Genomic DNA, 17,635 nt, shown 5'->3' on the forward strand with positions numbered 1-17,635 from the left:
AAGCCCCTACTCTACTTGCGCTATATTGATGACATCTTCATCATCTGGACCCATGGAAAAGAAGCCCTTGAGGAATTCCACCATGATTTCAACAATTTCCATCCCACCACCAACCTCAGCCTGGTCCAATCCACACAAGAGATCCACTTCCTGGACACTACAGTGCTAATAAACAATGGTCACATAAACACCACCCTATACCGGAAACCTACTGACCGCTATTCCTACCTGCATGCCTCCAGCTTTCACCCTGACCACACCACACGATCCATCGTCTACAGCCAAGCTCTGTGATACAACCGCATTTGCTCCAACCCCTCAGACAGAGACAAACACCTACAAGATCTCTGTCAAGCTTTCTTACAACTACAAACCCACCTGCAGAAGTAAAAAAACAGATTGATAGAGCCAGAAGAGTTCCCAGAAGTTACCTACTACAGGACAGGCCTAACAAAGAAAATAACAGAACGCCGCTAGCCGTCACCTTCAGCCCCCAACTAAAACCCCTCCAACGCATTATTAAGGATCTACAACCTATCCTAAAGGATGACCCAACACTCTCACAAATCTTGGGAGACAGGCCAGTCCTTGCCTACAGACAGCCCCGCAACCTGAAGCAAATACTCACCAACAACCACATACCACACAACAGAACCACTAACCCAGGAACTTATCCTTGCAACAAAGCCCGTTGCCAATTGTGCCCACATATCTATTCAGGGGACACCATCACAGGGCCTAATAACATCAGCCACACTATCAGAGGCTCGTTCACCTGCACATCCACCAATGTGATATATGCCATCATGTGCCAGCAATGCCCCTCTGCCATATACATTGGTCAAACTGGACAGTCTCTACGTAAAAGAATAAATGGACACAAATCAGATGTCAAGAATTATAACATTCATAAACCAGTCGGAGAACACTTCAATCTCTCTGGTCACGCAATCACAGACATGAAGGTCGCTATCTTAAAACAAAAAAACTTCAAATCCAGACTCCAGCGAGAAACTGCTGAATTGGAATTTATTTGCAAATTGGATACTATTAATTTAGGCTTAAATAGAGACTGGGAGTGGCTAAGTCATTATGCAAGGTAGCCTGTTTCCTCTTGTTTTTTCCTACCCCCCCCCCCAGATGTTCTGGTTTAACTTGGATTTAAACTTGAAGAGTGGTCAGTTTGGATGAGCTATTACCATCAGGAGAGTGAGTTTGTGTGTGTATGGGGGTGGGGGGGATGTGAGAAAACCTGGATTTGTGCAGGAAATAGCCCAACTTGATTGTCATGCACATTGTGTAAAGAGTTGTCACTTTGGATGGGCTATCACCAGCAGGAGAGTGAATTTGTGTGGGGGGGTGGAGGGTGAGAAAACCTGGATTTGTGCTGGAAATGGCCCACCCTGATGATCACTTTAGATAAGCTATTACCAGCAGGACAGTGGGGTGGGAGTAGGTATTGTTTCATATTCTCTGTGTATATATAAAGCCTGCTGCAGTTTCCACGATATGCATCTGAGGAAGTGAGCTGTAGCTCACGAAAGCTTATGCTCTAATAAATTGGTTAGTCTCTAAGGTGCCACAAGTACTCCTTTTCTTTTTGCGAATACAGACTAACACGGCTGTTACTCTGATAACTAGATCAGTTCCCAAACCTACCTAATTCAATTGGTGCAAAAGTTGTGCATAAACCAGCCCTTATTACAAGTGCATTTATAAGGCACTTGCCAATCACAAAAGCCTCTAGGCAATTAAAAGAACAAATTAGTAACTGATTCCCAGTCCTGTGCTTTGTCTGTTTCAAGTGCGAGCGCTAATGATGGGTATATCTACACTGCAATCCTAGGGTGTGATTGCAGCTCATGTAGACGTAGCTGATCTAGTTTTTAATCTAGCTCGCTCGTGTACTGGAGCTGGCTTCAGCACGGGCTGTACAAGCTTGCCAGAAACTCTGGGTAATTACTAATGGGGCTAGTTCGCACTGAGGCACATGCTGCCAAGGCTTCCCTGCTCTGCGATCTGAGCTAGCTCAATTACAGCTTTCTCCATCTACGTGAGCTGCAGTCACACCCTGTGCCTGCAATGTAGACATACTGTAGATGTTTCTAGTGAAGAGACCTTAGCAGGGGTGTCTAAATGCCAGTTTACATGTTTGAGAGCTTGCACTAAAAATGCCTCAGCCCAAGGCAGAGCTTTAGCATCAGGCTTGTGAATGGTTCAGCTAAAAACACCCATCAGGAGGAAATAAAAGAGAGCTTCATAAAACCAGCCTGTGAAACGCCCAATAGGAATTTTCCATTTGTAATGTCTGATCATTTCTAAACAAGACTGAAGCGAGGGAAAAATCCTCTCAATTCCAAAAGCTGCCAATGCTCAGTGTCTAGGTACTGAATATGACCACAGTTAATGGTGTAGTGTTTGTTATGGGCCAATAGGTGGCAGTGTTTACTAGCTGTTATAATCTGGCAACACTGGTAGTATTTACATTTATTTACTAATTGTTCTGCCATGGGAGACAATCATCATTAACTCAGGCCACGCCCCCAAGCTAGAAGACACTTAGGGAAAAGGGGCTGAACATTGCCCCCTGGGTTTTTACATAAGTTCTCAGGTAGCTTATTCAAGGTGTCACTGCAGGTGGCCCAGGTGTCTAACATGCCAAACCCAATATTACCCACTGCACACACTATCTTTTAGGGGGACTAAGCCAGTCTGGGTTATCCTTTCTCAAGAGGATAAAATTGCCACCTTCTCTCAGAGGCAGAGATAAAATCCAGGGTTGCTGAACACCAGTATTCTACTGGTGCTTGGTGAATAGTTGGGTAACCCACTGGGAAAATGTGTCCAGTAGCTGGGCTACAGTAGGGTCAGTAATTACTCCTGTAGCTTAAACAGTATGGTCAAAGTTAGGGCTCTGAAAATCAATGGGCTCGAATCATACAATATCAAGGTTGGAAGGGACCTCAGGGCGTCATCTAGTCCAACTCCCTGCTCAAAGCAGGACCAATCCCCAACTAAATCATCCCAGTCAGGGCTTTGTCAAGCAGGACCTTAAAAACTTCTAAGGAAGGAGATTCCACCACCTCCCTAGGTAACGCATTCCAATGTTTCACCACCCTCCTAGTGAAAAAGTTTTTCCTAATATCCAACCTAAACCTCCCCCACTGCAACTTGAGACCATTACTCCTTGTTCTGTCATCTGCTACCACTGAGAACAGTCTAGATCCATCCTCTTTGAACCCCCTTTCAGGTAGTTGAAAGCAGCTATCAAATCCCCCCTCATTCTTCTCTTCCGCAGACTAAACAATCCCAGCTCCCTCAGCCCCTCCTCGTAAGTCATGTGCTCCAGCCCCCTCACTATTTTTGTTGCTCTCCGCTGGACTCTTTCCAATTTTTCCACATTCTTCTTGTAGTGTGGGGCCTAAAACTGGACACAGTACTCCAGATGAGGCCTCAACAATGTCGAATAGAGGGGAACGATCATATCCCTCGATCTGTTGGCAATGCCCCTACTTATACAACCCAAAATGCCATTGGTCTTCTTGGCAACAAGGGTACACTGTTGACTCATATCCAGCCTCTCGTCCGCTGTAACCCCTAGGTCCTTTTCTGCAGAACTGCTGCCGAGCCATTCAGTTCCTAGTTTGTAGCAGTGCATGGGATTCTTTTGTCCTAAGTGCAGGACTCTGCACTTGTCCTTGTTGAACCTCATCAGATTTCTTTTGGCCCAATCCTCTAATTTGTCTAGGTCCCTCTGTATCCTATCCCTACCCTCCAGCATATCTACCTCTCCTCCCAGTTTAGTGTCAAACTTGCTGAGGGTGCAATCCACACCATCCTCCAGATTATTAATGAAGATATTGAACAAAACTGGCCCCAGGACTGACCTTTGGGGCACTCCGCTTGATACCGGCTGCCAACTAGACATGGAGCCATTGATCACTACCTGTTGAGCCCGACAATCTAGCCAGCTTTCTATCCACCTTATAGTCCACTCATCCAGCCCATACTTCTTTAACTTGCTGGCAAGAATACTCTGGGAGACCGTATCAAAAGCTTTGCTAAAGTCAATGAATAACACGTCCACTGCTTTCCTCTCATCTATAGAGCCTGTTATCTCGTCATAGAAGGCAATTAGATTAGTCAGGCATGACTTGCCCTTGGTGAATCCATGCTGACTGTTCCTGATCACTTTCTTCTCCTCTAAGTGCTTCAGAATTGATTCCTTGAGGACCTGCTCCATGATTTTTCCAGGGACTGAGGTGAGGCTGATTGGCCTGTAGTTCCCCCAATCCTCCTCCTTCCCTTTTTGAAAGATGGGCACTACATTAGCCTTTTTCCAGTCATCCAGGACCTTCCCCGATCACCATGAGTTTTCAAAGATAATGGCCAATGGCTCTGCAATCACATCTGCCAGATCCTTTTGCTCCCTCGGATGCAGCACATCTGGGTCCATGGACTTGTGCTCATCCAGCTTTTCTAAATAGTCCTGAATCACTTCTTTCTCCACAGAGGGTTGGTGACCTCCTCCCCATGCTGTGCTGCCCAGTGCAGCAGTCTGGGAGCTGACCTTGTTCGTGAAGAGAGAGGCAAAAAAAGCATTGAGTAAAGTAGCTTTTTCCACATCCTCTGTCACTAGGTTGCCTCCCTCATTCAGTAAGGGGCCCACACTTTCCTTGACTTTCTTCTTGTTGCTAACATACCTGAAGAAACCCTTCTCGTTACTCTTAACATCTCTTGCTAGCTGCAACTCCACGTGTGATTTGGCCTTCCTGATTTCACTCCTACATGCCTGAGCAATATTTTTATACTCCTCCCTGGTCATTTGTCCAATCTTCCACTTCTTGTAAGCTTCTTTTTTGTGTTTAAGATCAGCAAGGATTTCACTGTTAAGCAAAGGTGGTCGCCTGCCATATTTACTCTTCTTTCTACACATCGGGATGGTTTGTTCCTGCAGCCTCAATAAGGATTCTTTAAAATACAGCCAGCTCTCCTGCGGTGCTCTCTGTGGGGGATGGCATTGTTGCATGGATACACATAGCAAGATCTCTTCACATCAGGTTACTCTGACCAGCAGTACATCAAGGTGTAAGTCCCCCAAACCTGCGTGTTTTGCACTTCCAGCATTTGTTGTATGATGCTAGTGTAACCCTGCTGTGAGGCGTTTTTGTGAACAAAAACAGCTAGGTTTCAATGAGCTAAAAGTTCCTGCTGAAAATGTAAACACCGCTGGCTTGAGCTCCCCTGCAGAAACCTGGGGAAATTAAATTACCTCCCTGAGCACCCTTGATAAGCCATGCTTTCCCCTTGCAAACACTGAGCTTAGAGATTTCAAACAAAGAGGACTTTACTGGGGGAGAAGGTAGAAAGGGGGACACAGAATAAACTTGGGAAAGCCAGCAATTAATAAGTCAGCAATATCTACGAGGTCAGACTCCTACCACCCAGTGTGTCCAGGCAATAGCCTTAGCCTCAGTCCTCCTCTGCTGATTGTGACAACTACCGAGGCAATGCTTTCTACCAGTAGGCACTCCCTTCCTCCACTTATCATGTGTTATCCAGAGTCCAAAACTCAGGCAGGTCCACCTCCAGGCACTCTATCATCTATGCCAGCTGTAGCAATTGCAGTTTTGATGCTAGGTATGGAGGCGCACGCTAGAGTCCCTCAAACTGGCAGCTGCTCTCTGCCAGGTCAGCCCAAACCACCATCACTCACCTTGAAACTGCCTTGAAGCTATCTGCAAAGCCCCTTCCTACGCAGGAAGCTGTCTTTATGCTATTAAGCTACTTCTACAACATCTCTCTCTCTCTCTCTTTTTTTTTTTTAAGTCTTCAGAAGAGTTCAGTGGCATATAAGACTCTGATAAAATCCTTACCCTTAGGAATACACTTACACCAGAGAGTAACAAAAACTTTCCTGTCTTTGTTGGCTTTGTCCAGACTCTGTCACCCAACCATAACAGATTGTCCCTTTGGTTAGAGTGACCACTCACCTCACTCACATTTGGTGCAGTCAAGTGTTCCTTTAGTTTCCTGATAGGCATAATAAGGGTGTATTACCCCAGATGTAAAACTTACCTGAATTTTGACAAAAACGCCCCCAAACTGTCACATAACGGAAATGCAAATGGGGCCTGACCAACTCAGTCATTTCCTCTTGCTCACCAATTGATGGAAGCAGAGAACTCCCTTCCTTAGGAAACTTGTCCCCTTGGTGTTCTCAAGCAGCTCTGAGCTGCTCCTCTCCCTATTCACCAACAGGTGTCAGTAGCAAGCTCATGACTCTTCCCAGCTTCCAGCCACAGGGCTTAAGCTAGCGTAACCCCGCTGGTCACTGTGTGTGTTATATGTTCCCCTCTCTGCCTAATCTATAGAGGATGTGAGGCCATGACAGCTCTGAGTTTGAGGACCTGGCCCTTCAGCACAAATTGTAAAGACTCCTAGTTCTGGAGGTCATTGCCCAGCCCATAGTGTTGGCTAAGAGAGCAGCCAGCCACCATCTTTTTAGGTGTCCCACACTGGTGGGTTTGTACATAGTGATGAGTAAGGCTGCATGTCTGTCACGGAAGTCATGGATTCCATGACCTTCCATGACCTCCATGACTTCTGCAATGCCCGAGCCGGGCAGTCCCTGGGCCAGCAGCAGCAGTTTGGGTGTGTGGGAGGGGGCTCAGGGCTGCAGGTTGAGGTGTAGGGTGGCGCTTACCTCTGGGAGGCTCCTCGGCCCCCACCGGCATGTCCCTGCAGCTCCTAGACGGAGGGACCAAGGGGCTCTGTGCGGTTCCCAGCCAATGGGAGCTGTGGAGCCAGCGCTTGTGGCAAGAGCAGCACCTGGAGCCCCCCTGGCTGCCCCTCCCACTAGGAGCTGCAGGGACATGCCGGTCGGAGCCGGGTAGGGATCCTGTCATCCCCACCAAACCCTGCCACCTGCCCCACCCCACAGCACCAGCGGGGGTCCCTGCTTGCCCCCCAGCACCCCGGTGCCCCTGGACCGCCCCCCAGAGCACCTACAGCCCCCCAGCCCAAGTTTTAGCTAGACATATATAGTAAAAGTCATGGACTGGTCAGGGGCTGTGAATTTTTGTTTACTACGCATGACCTGTCCATGACTTTTACTAAAAATACCCATGACTAAAATGTAACCTTAATGATGCGGTATCCCTCAGACTGGCTGGGATTGGGGCGTGCAGTGGGCAGACTTGCTGGGTGGCTGGCTCCTGGCAGTATCCAACTTCCAGAAGGCCACGAGAGGCTGTGGAAAGTTTTAGGAAGTGAGCCCCAGATCCTCAAAGGTAGAAAGACACCTAACACCCATTGATTCACCTAGACGTAAGGTGGCAACATACCTCTGTGGAACTGGGCCTGAGCAATGACCCAGGCTCCTTCACACTTGTTCCCACCAGCTGACAGAGATGCTGCCACGGCTTACCACAGAGGGCTGCTCTGGCTGTGCTTACTTTCAGTAACTTGTAAGCAGGGATCAGACGTTACAGCCACCAAGAATTGACTGAGGCCTGTCACAGCTTCTCACACCTTCAGGAGGGTCGGCACAGCCAGAAGCAGCTTCAGCAGCATAGCTTCTCCCTCTTATTCCCAGGCAGGAGCAGCCCACCCCCTTCTCCCTGACTCTGGGGTCACCAAAGCTGGAGAAGAATTAAGCAGACAACAACTCTGTTTAATGGCAGTTACGGTGGTCCAGGACATGGCCCTTGCTCCCAAACATTAAAATCGGGAAAATCAAAAGTTAAGAGGAAAGACTTGTGCATTCATGTCCACCTCTGTTTTGCCTGCAACTCTATTGACATAAACCCCAAAGCTGAATGCAGTAGGAACCTTCTCCTCTCCCCCTCCCCCAGTTTGGGGATGGGCAGGGTGTGCATTCAGGGCTAAAGAACAACAGCACAGCAATCCCTAGAGGAGCAGGACTCCTTAGCCAGAGCTGCATTATGGCAACCATCACTATTCATGGCTCTATACATCTCACCATCCATGTACCAACCAGCCATCTGTGTTACTGGGAATGGCCTGGGTACAGAACATATGCTCCTCTGTCTGGCCACTACCATTCACAGTCAGACACTTGCTATTCCCTAACTCAAGGCCCCAGATCAGTTTGTCCATGGCAGATGCTCGGGCTGGGCCACAGGTGCCCGCCCAGCACTGGTTCCCTCTTACTGCACCAGCTGCAGCACCAGGAGCTTCCAACAGCCTGTGAGCAGCCATCAGTTCATCGCTCTGGCCAGGTCCTTCCATTTTCAGTGCCTGCCACAGGCATGTTTATTTAAATACCCTAAAACACCTAAAATACCCCCCAAGGCACTGTATTGCATGAACAATAATACACTCTAACAGCAGGTCCAGCAGCGAGACTTCCCCGCTTCCCATCCACTAAACCTAGCCCTGTTCCCCCACATATCGCTATAGGTAGAAGGGGGTGCAAAATGGGGGTGCTAAATGGTCATGGATATACCGACCCACCCGGGGAGCGCTGTGAGCAGTCACAGAGGGACCGGATGGTCCTGAATGGTCTCAGGGAAGCAGTGCCACAAACCACTACCTTACCGCTGACCACAGACTGAGTCTCAGGAGAGCAAGCGAGGACACCCCAGCTGAGCTCAGTTGCCTCGTGGGACATAAGGAGAAAGATGGTCCTGCAGGTGCCTTGCTCTCACATGATTATGGGGGACACTGGCTCCCTTCTGCCTCTAGCCAAGTGGCAGGCCTATGCCTACCGTGATGACAGAGGAAGTCTGGACTTAAGGTTAAGGTATTGAACAGGAAGGCTGGAGATCATTTCTCGGTTCTGCCACAGACTCTCTGTATGACTGCAGGCAAGTCATCTAACCTCTCAGTGCCTCAGTTCCCCACGTGTAATAAATCTTCCTTCCCATGTGCTACTGTCTTGACTCCTTAGGCTGTGAGCACTTAAGGGCCGGGACTGTCCCTTGCTACATGTAAGTGCAGCACCGAGCATGATGGGGCCTTGATCTCTGCTGGGGCTTCTCGATGCTACTGGAATATAAATAACATTAAGTCAATGGGTGTTTTGCCTAAGCAAAGACTGCAGGACTGGACCCATCATGTGTGTTTGATTAAGTTCAGCCTTGGGAATAGAGTGCAATCTATGAGGTTCTTGGCTAGCATGGCTGTGTGTGGTGTAAGGGTCATGGTAACTCAGCTCTGAGCCAGAAGATTCACATGGCAAATGAGGAGCCTAGTTACAAAACTAACAGAGCAGGAATGCGATTGATTTAGAAAACAGGGAAACTACAAAGTGGGAATACAGCCAGCATATTTCACCCCAAAGTAGGTGGAGAATGACAGGCTGGTTGTAAATTACAGCTCTCATTTAGGGACTCTTCTCAAGGATTATTAGAACTAAAATCAGTGCGTTGTTTCTTATTGCAAAGAAATATTGACTACTGAATTAGCAGGGGGTGGAAGCATGAGCTGTTGTATTTCTTTCTGATAAACACAGCGGAACACCAAAGTAATCATTTCTCTGCTTTGCACTGCTGAGCAGCATTTTTGAAAGGGCAATTTGCACAGAACTACCACCAAGGCTATGCATCCAAGAGCATTTCTCACAGGCCAGCTGAAAATTCCCATTTAGAATATGATGTACACTGGAGACTCAAGTCCCTTCTTACAGCCATGAGTACCTCTCTCAGCGAGCTATGAAAGGGCAGTGAATGTTCCCCCCAGGACTCACGGGGGAAGGGTGAGCTGCAACAGAGGGCCACTGTGGTTTCAGATGTGTATTATTTTGTATGAGCTGTACTCTGATGAGCTTTACAGGACTAAGGATAAAGAGCAGAAAGATGGTAGACTGTGCAAAGCGTGCGTACGTTGACTGAGTCATAGCTACCTTGTGAGAGTTAAACAATAAGCCATACGCTTCCCACCTTGGGGGGAGCTCTGGGAGAGGGCTGGGGTTAAGTAGGCGATCACTGGTGCAGGTGAGCTGAGGCACCCTGTTTCTGAGGAGGGGGTAACACACAGAGTCAGAGCCCAAGAAATGCGCCAGAGAGGAACCAGTGCTTCAGTCTACTGAGGCTCCAGGAGCTTGAAACGTCCCAGGGGACACAGAGCACATATTCCCCTCCCAGGAGTCCTCGTGCATAGCTGGAAGGGGGCGCTCACTAGGGTGTGTGACACAAGGTCTCACAGGACAGCTGTGGCAAAGCAGGGAATTGAATCTAGGCCATCTGAGCCCAGTGGCTAGTCACTGAATCACTGGACCATCCATCCTCTCTTGAGCTTGGCTTTTAGCCATGTTGAAGGAGGAAGCTGAGGAGAGGCTGTGCGTCAATGCACTTAGGAGCATGGGGGAAAGTACGCAACAGCAGCCTCTGCTACACCCTTTACGAGGGTGCAATGTGTACTCCTCCAACCGCCAGGGCTACTCCTCCTCAGGCCTCCCCTCTCTGGCACCTAGCGGGTGTCGGGGGCTGCTGTGAGCACTGGAGTCCTCCGCTCTCTGAACACCATGAGCAGCAAACGTGAACAGGTTGCGCCTGTTCCTTTGCATTCTCTGCCTCCAGCTGATTGCACGCACAACCTGTTCCTGGCCATTGGCACCTTGCTCAGCATGTGCCCACATGATCCCTTTCTTGCTCCCTGGCAGGTGCCCACTCTGCAGCATCGACCCTGTGCCAACACCTCTGCTGATGTCCCATCAAATGGAGGTGCAGTCCAGGCCCTGGGCCAGCTGTGCACAGTTGTCATAAACATACAGCTAAGGATAACATAAAATCCCTCCTTTACCTGTAAAGGGTTAAGAAGCTCAAATAACCTGGTTGGCACCCGACCAAAAGGATCAATAAGGGAAGAAGAGACTTTCCAATCTGTGGGGGAAGGGGTTTTTTTTGTGTGCTCTCTTTGTGTTCTCTCCGGACAGAGACGGACCAGGGCAGGAAAAATACATCTCCTAACGCCATATCTGAAATAAGCATCTAATATTACAAATTGTAAGTAATAGCAAGGAAATGTGTTAGGTTATCTTTTGTTTTAGCTTGTGAATTTTCCCTATGCTAAGAGGGAGGTTTATTCCTGTTTTTTGTAACTTTAAGGTTTTGCCTAGAGGGGAATCCTCTGTGTTTTAAATCTTATTACCCTGTAACATTACCTTCCATCCTGATTTTACAGAGGTGATTCTTTTACTTTTTTTTATAATAAAGTTCTGTTTTTAAGAATCTGATTGGTTTTTAGTGTCCTAAAAACCCAAAGGTCTGGTCTGTGCTCACCTTGTTTACCTATTTGGTTGGTATATGATTCTCAAGCCTCCCCAGGAAAGGGGGTGAAGGGGCTTGGGGGAATATTTTTGGGGAAACAGAAACTCCAAGTGGTCCTTTTCCTGAATCTTTGTCTAACTCACTTGGTGGTGGTAGCGATACCATCCAAGGACAAAGAAGAATTTGTGCCTTGGGGAAGTTTTTAACCTAAGCTGGTAGAAATAAGCTTAGGGGGTCTTTCATGTGGGTCCCCACATCTGTACCCTAGCATTCAGAGTGGGGAGGGAACCCTGACAACAGTATTAACTGAAGTGGCTTTAGATCTCTTGATGAACAAGGCTCTATTTTCCATTCTAGTTCTGATGACCATTTGTTGTACCTCAGACTGCACTTTCTGGAGGGATAGCTCTCTCCCACCATGCTGTCCATGCTAACCATCCCAGAGGATAGGAAGTCTGACTCTGTAGAACAGTGTAGCCCTAACACTAAAGTATGTTTTGCCTGAGTACGGATGGCAGGTTTGGACCCATTACTACAGCACTTGTCGCAGAGGTTAAGACGTTGAGGAATCAATCTTTGACAATGTAGGAACATGGTGATTGCCAGAATAGATTAGACCCACATCCATCTAGTCCAGCATCCTGTCTCAGACTGTGGCCAGTAGCAGTTGCTTCTGAGGAAGGTACAAGAAATGCCATAGTGGGCAGAGGTGGGACAGTATGCCCCCAGGGAATCACAGAAATGTAGGGCTCAAAGAGACATCAAGAGGTCATTAGTCCATCCCCCACGCTAAGGCAGGATTAGGTATCCCTGGGCCCATCCCTGACAGGTGTTTTTCCAACCTGTTCTTAAAAACTTCCAATAGTGGGGATTCCACAACCTCCATAGGTCACCTGTTCCACTGCTTGACTATCCTCAGAGCTAGAATGTTTCCTTCTAACCCCCAGGATATAGAAGTTGTTTTATGCCCCAAGGCATGAGGGCTTATATCACTCTCAACCTCTTGTTGTTAGTTTAAACTCTACTATTATTATATCTATTTCATAGCAAGAGACTGAAATGAAACGCAAGCCAGTTTTGTCAAACATCTCTTACTTTAATATCCCTGTAAAACAGGAAACATTTATATGTTCAAACAGCTGCAAAGATGATGCACATGTAAAAAGTGGAGCAACACAGGGTACCACCAGGATTGTCTTTACAAATCCAATAGGTTTGTTCACCGCCATCTTTGTACAAAGTCCAGAATGTTTCCATTGCAAAACTGGTTTAAATCAGTTTAGTACAAAAAGTGAATTGTGCATTAGGTTGTGCAATTTTATCTTACAAAGCAATAACATGTACAGTGCAGTAAATAAAACCAAAGTGAAAGGCCAAAACTCAATAGAGGTAACAGATTTATGAACATTTGGCTAATGATGCTTGACAAATCTGTGCAAATAACGGCTACTCTAGATGCAGCATGCAGAGAGTAAAACAAATTCATAATGCTTTCTAGAAGGCTTAAAACTCAGCTAATTCAAGATAGAACACCAGGTTTACAGCCGTGTAAATCTGGAGTTGCTCCATTGACTTAAGAGGAGTTCTGGATTTCTATCACTGTGACTGAATCAGCATCTGGCTTACACTGTAAATTCTATTCCCAGTTACTCTTGCTTTAGCCCAGTGTAGCTGGGGGCAGAAAGCAGAAATTGACCTGGAATCTTAGAATAACTTTATAAGGATGCATTTTTCTGAAAGTCAGGCTTTTAAGTTGTATTTAATGCCATATTCCTCTTCCGCCATAAATCTATCACTCTGATCCATAATAAAATGAAACAAGAGTATTTATTATTATCTTGTAGCTTGCAGAGTGGCTTTGTATGCAAATACCTCTTAATATTACTACTGTCTTGAAATCAAGGAAGCAGTTTTTATACACATATTGCTGTTAACGTATTTCACCACTGTGTTGCCTATTTTTAACCGAAGGTAATCTTCTGTTGCATAGCTAATAATTCTACTTCCATAAATATAACCCTCTAGGCAAAGGAGTTACAATAATATCATAGCAGTAGTTTGCAATTTACAAACATGAACAAATGAACCCCCACAATGCCCCAGGCTGTGAGGTAGGTAAGATATCCCAGAGAGTTTTCCAGTTTAATGCAGATTTCAGTCTCATGGGATGAACTGGAGGGGAGGAAAGGGGAGAACAGGAGAGATTTACTCAAACTGGAACTCTCAGAAATTCAACCAGCTTTCACAAAAAAGATTATAGTACAACAGAGTTATTTAATGTTGCTTAAGGACCAAATTCAACCCTCCTGCCCCCGAAATCAATGGAGCTTTCCATCGACTTGAATTGGAGCTGGATCAGGCCCTCAATAAGGGACTATTAGGTAGTAAATCAATGGGAAGGGAAGAATTGCATGTTTACTGTGACAATTATATATACCCAGACTCACAGAGCTGGTTTAGTAATGCTTTCCCTTTGACATGGGCACAGAATAAAAGGAGCCAATGATATCTAAACAGCTGATATTGCCAGTGATGCTGATCAATTCTTAAGTCAGTGAGCCAGCGTATCAATAATTTACCAACCTACTTTATGCTGATTTAGAAATCAGCATTTCCTAACACAGCGTGACAAGCAAGATAGTGCATGCAGTACAGCGCCTGTCCGTGCTGGTCTGGCTGCCCGTTAGAATAAGTCTCCAGTAGCCGGGGGCTCTCCAAGATGAGTGGCAATAGCAGAGGTTCTTATTGGAGGAGACGGGATTCCATGGCTTCAATGTTCTGCAGCACCTGCAGCACTACTTCGTAGCAGAACAGGTACTGGTCCTGGACATGTGAAGAAACCAGCATGGAGTCACCCAGTGACATTCCATAGACACATACATAGGACGGCCTGACTTGGGAGCACGTCTGTAACGTGAATATAATCTAGGGCTGCAGGAAACTTGGGGAGATTCTCCTTCCCCTCCACCACCCACTCTCTTGTTTTCTGTCCTCCCTAGCCTTAAGGCCAGTGCTTAATTTCTAAGGAAAGAGGTACTAGGGCTCAAGCAATTTTTTTACATTCATAACTAATGCAGCAAGCCCAGAGGGGCCGGGGCTCTGAGCTGCCAGGCCCAGAGGGGCCGGGGCTCTGAGCTGCCAGGCCCAGAGGGACCGGGGCTCTGAGCTGCCAGGCCCAGAGGTGTCAGGGCTCTGAGCTGCCAGGCCCAGAGGTGTCGGGGCTCTGAGCTGCCAGGCCCAGAGGTGTCGGGGCTCTGAGCTGCCAGGCCCAGAGGTGTCGGGGCTCAGCCCTCACAAGCCCTGGCACAAATTAAGCACCACTTATGGCCCCGATTCAGCAGAGCACTTGAGTACATATTTAAGTCTCTTGAACTTCAATGGAAGCGAAGCCTATGCCTTGCTGAATCAGGGACATTAGACAAAGTTAGCCTGGTCTCAAGGTGGAGACCTTACCTTGGTTTGAATCATGCCAAATCGCTGAAGCCTCAGCTCTCTCACTATCTGCTTGATATTGAACTGTCAGGAGAGAATGGTGTTATTTCATTGCAGGCCAAGTTATTAAAAAGAACATGCTTGATGGGGAAATGTAAGATTGTTCCTTCGCTGCTTTACTATTAATTATTGTCCCGACACTCAACAGAAATCAGAACTTACTACCATTTCCTTTTGAAAACTGACTTGAGTTGATTTACACCAGGGCGAATTGGTGTCCCTCCCCAAGTAAGCCCAGGGTAATATTTATAATGATTTGGTTTAGATATACTCACACATAGACCTTTTTCAATGCAGCTCAGCAAAATATCAATACAAAGCAGAACCCCGCTCCTTCCAATCCCAGCGCTGCAGTGGGCGGTTATGGGGCCCGTCTGGTGAACTTTTCTCATGTAGCGAATGAATTTTACGAGATGCTCTATCAGTCTGGGAGTACCATGATCTGGCCAAGTGGTAAACTGCAGGTGTTTTACGAAGCGTTTCTCTCCTGTCTGGAAGAGAGCGATCACCAATGTGAATTTCATTGGAGGAGTTACTCTTGTAAAGTCAACCAGAAAACTAAGGACTGTGGCTACTCACATGGAATAAGCAATAAAGAGAGACCCTGCTTTCAAGACAGATAGTGAGGGATTAGGACTAACCATTCTAAACATTCACAGAGACATTGTGGCACTTTAATATTTTTAAGTGCTCTGAGATCCTCAGATAGAAAGGACTATGAAAGTGTTACTAGTTATAACAAGCCATATCCTGAAGCTTTGTAAGGACTTATGTTCTCATGTTTTTAATAATTTTTCTTCCTGCACAACAGGCATTTAACATCTGATGTGGACTTTGATTTCCTCAGCAGTAATTCATTGTTTCACCTGTATAAGTACCCTTGGGCTCTTGGAGGTTTCACACAGGCATTAAAGAAGAATAAATAGGCTTCCATGGGTCAGTGTCTGATCTTCTTTATACCAGTGTAAATGAGATCAGCCTCTTTGGCACAATCTACTTCTCTTCCTGGTTTGAGCATTGGGCATCTGCACTGACTTTGTAAATCTGGCCCACAGTTCACAGGTACTGAGCTGAACATGTTCCCAAAGCGTACAAACAACTGCCAGGTAGGGATCTCTACTGCAGTGTTTTCCATAGTGCCTATCACTGTTAGCAGCCATAATGGGCATCTTGGGATACTGAAGGAGTGGATGATGGGGATACTGCTTTAGACAAAAGACCTTCACCAGAACCTTCACCCAAAACTCAAAATGAACCTTTTGAGCTCAAAACTTTTCCATTAACTTTTGTCTATCCCATGGGATCCCTGCATCTCATAGTTCTGGTTAGGGCTGACAGTGAAATGTACTGGTGTCATAAATATAAAGGGAAGGCTAACCACCTTTAAATCCCTCCTGGCCAGAGGAAAAAACCCTTTCACCTGTAAAGGGTTAAGAAGCTAAAGATAACCTCGCTGGTACCTGACCAAAATGACCAATGAGGAGACAAGATACTTTCAAAGCTGGAGGGGGGAGGGAAACAAAGGGTTCTCTCTGTCTGTGTGTTTCTTCTTTTGCCGGGACCAGAGCAGGAATGCAGGTCAGAACTCCTGTAAAGGGTTAATAAGCAATCTAGTTAGATATGTGTTAGATTCTGTTTTGTTTAAATGGCTGATAAAATAAGTTGTGCTGAATGGAATGTATATTCCGGGTTTTGTGTCTTTTTGTAACTTAAGGTTTTGCCTCGAGGGATTCTCTATGTTTTGAATCCGATCACCCTGTAAGGTATTTGCCATCCTGATTTTACAGAGGTGATTCTTTTATTTTTTCTTCAATTAAAATTCTTCTTTTAAGAACCTGATTGCTTTTTCCTTGTTCTTAAGATCCAAGGGTTTGGGTCTGTGTTCACCTGTGCAGATTGGTGAGGATTTTTACCAAGCCTTCCCCAGGAAAGGGGGGGTAGGGCTTGGGGGGATTTTGGGGGGAAAGACATTTCCAAGCGGGCTCTTTCCCTGTTATATTTGTTAGACGCTTGGTGGTGGCAGCAATAAAGTCCAGGGACAAAAGGTAAAATAGTTTGTACCTTGGGGAAGTTTTAACCTAAGCTGGTAAAAATAAGCTTAGGGGGGTTTTCATGAAGGTCCCCACATCTGTACCCTAGAGTTCAGAGTGGGGAAGGAACTTTAACAACTGGAAAGACCAGCCTAACTGTATGTCTATGCGAACTGGAAGCAGGAAGGACTGGACATCTTGCCCAAGAGCCTGTTCTCATCCAGCAGATTCAGGAATCTCCGAACGTTTGGACATCACTAGTTTACCAAATTCAGGGTCCATTTTGGTCAATTTCATGGTCATAGAATTTTAAAAATCATAAATTTCATGATTGAAATCTGAAATCTCACAGTGTTGTAATTGTAGCGGTCTCAACTCAAAAAGGAGTTGTGGGGGATTGCAAAGTTATTGTGGGGGGTTTGCAGTACTGCTACCTTTACCTCTGTGCTGCTCCTGATGGTGGTGCTGCCTTCAGAGCTGGGCAGCTGGAGAGTGGCGGCTGCATGCCGGAAGCCCAGCTGTGAAGGCAGAGCCCCCACCAGCAGCAGCACAGAAGTAAGGATGGCCTGGTATGGTATTGCCAACCTTACTTCTGTTCTGCTGCTGGTGGGGGTTGCCTTCAGAGCTGGGCCCTCAGTCAGCAACTGCCACTGTCAGGCCACCCTGTGCTGAAGGCAGTGTAGAAGTATGGGTGGAAATATTGCAACCCCCTTAAAATAACCTTGCAACCCCCCTGCAGCTCCCTTTTGGCTCAAGACCCCCAATTTGAGAAACGCTGGTCTCCTCTGTGAAATCTGTATAGTATAGGGTAAAAGCACACAAAAGACCAGATTTCATGGCAAGAGACCAGATTTCATGGTCTGTGACCCGTTTTTCATG

The 17,635-nt window shown here is 46.6% G+C and overlaps 1 protein-coding gene across 1 annotated transcript in view; it reads right to left on the reverse strand.

Annotated features, from left to right (window-relative positions):
* Window positions 1-12,309: 12,309 nt before the first annotated feature.
* FRMPD2 (FERM and PDZ domain containing 2) overlaps window positions 12,310-17,635 on the reverse strand; it is a 128,878-nt gene continuing 123,552 nt past the window's right edge. The window contains exons 46-48 of the mRNA XM_078853925.1: window positions 15,002-15,217; window positions 14,688-14,750; window positions 12,310-14,057 (exon numbers count right to left, since the gene is read on the reverse strand). Coding sequence (XP_078710051.1) covers window positions 13,977-14,057; window positions 14,688-14,750; window positions 15,002-15,217 — 360 coding nt within the window. The 3' untranslated portion in view covers window positions 12,310-13,976. The remainder of the gene's footprint in view (window positions 14,058-14,687; window positions 14,751-15,001; window positions 15,218-17,635) is intronic.

Source organism: Lepidochelys kempii, chromosome 7 (assembly GCF_965140285.1).
Source record: "Lepidochelys kempii isolate rLepKem1 chromosome 7, rLepKem1.hap1, whole genome shotgun sequence".
NCBI classification, from domain to species: domain Eukaryota; kingdom Metazoa; phylum Chordata; order Testudines; family Cheloniidae; genus Lepidochelys; species Lepidochelys kempii.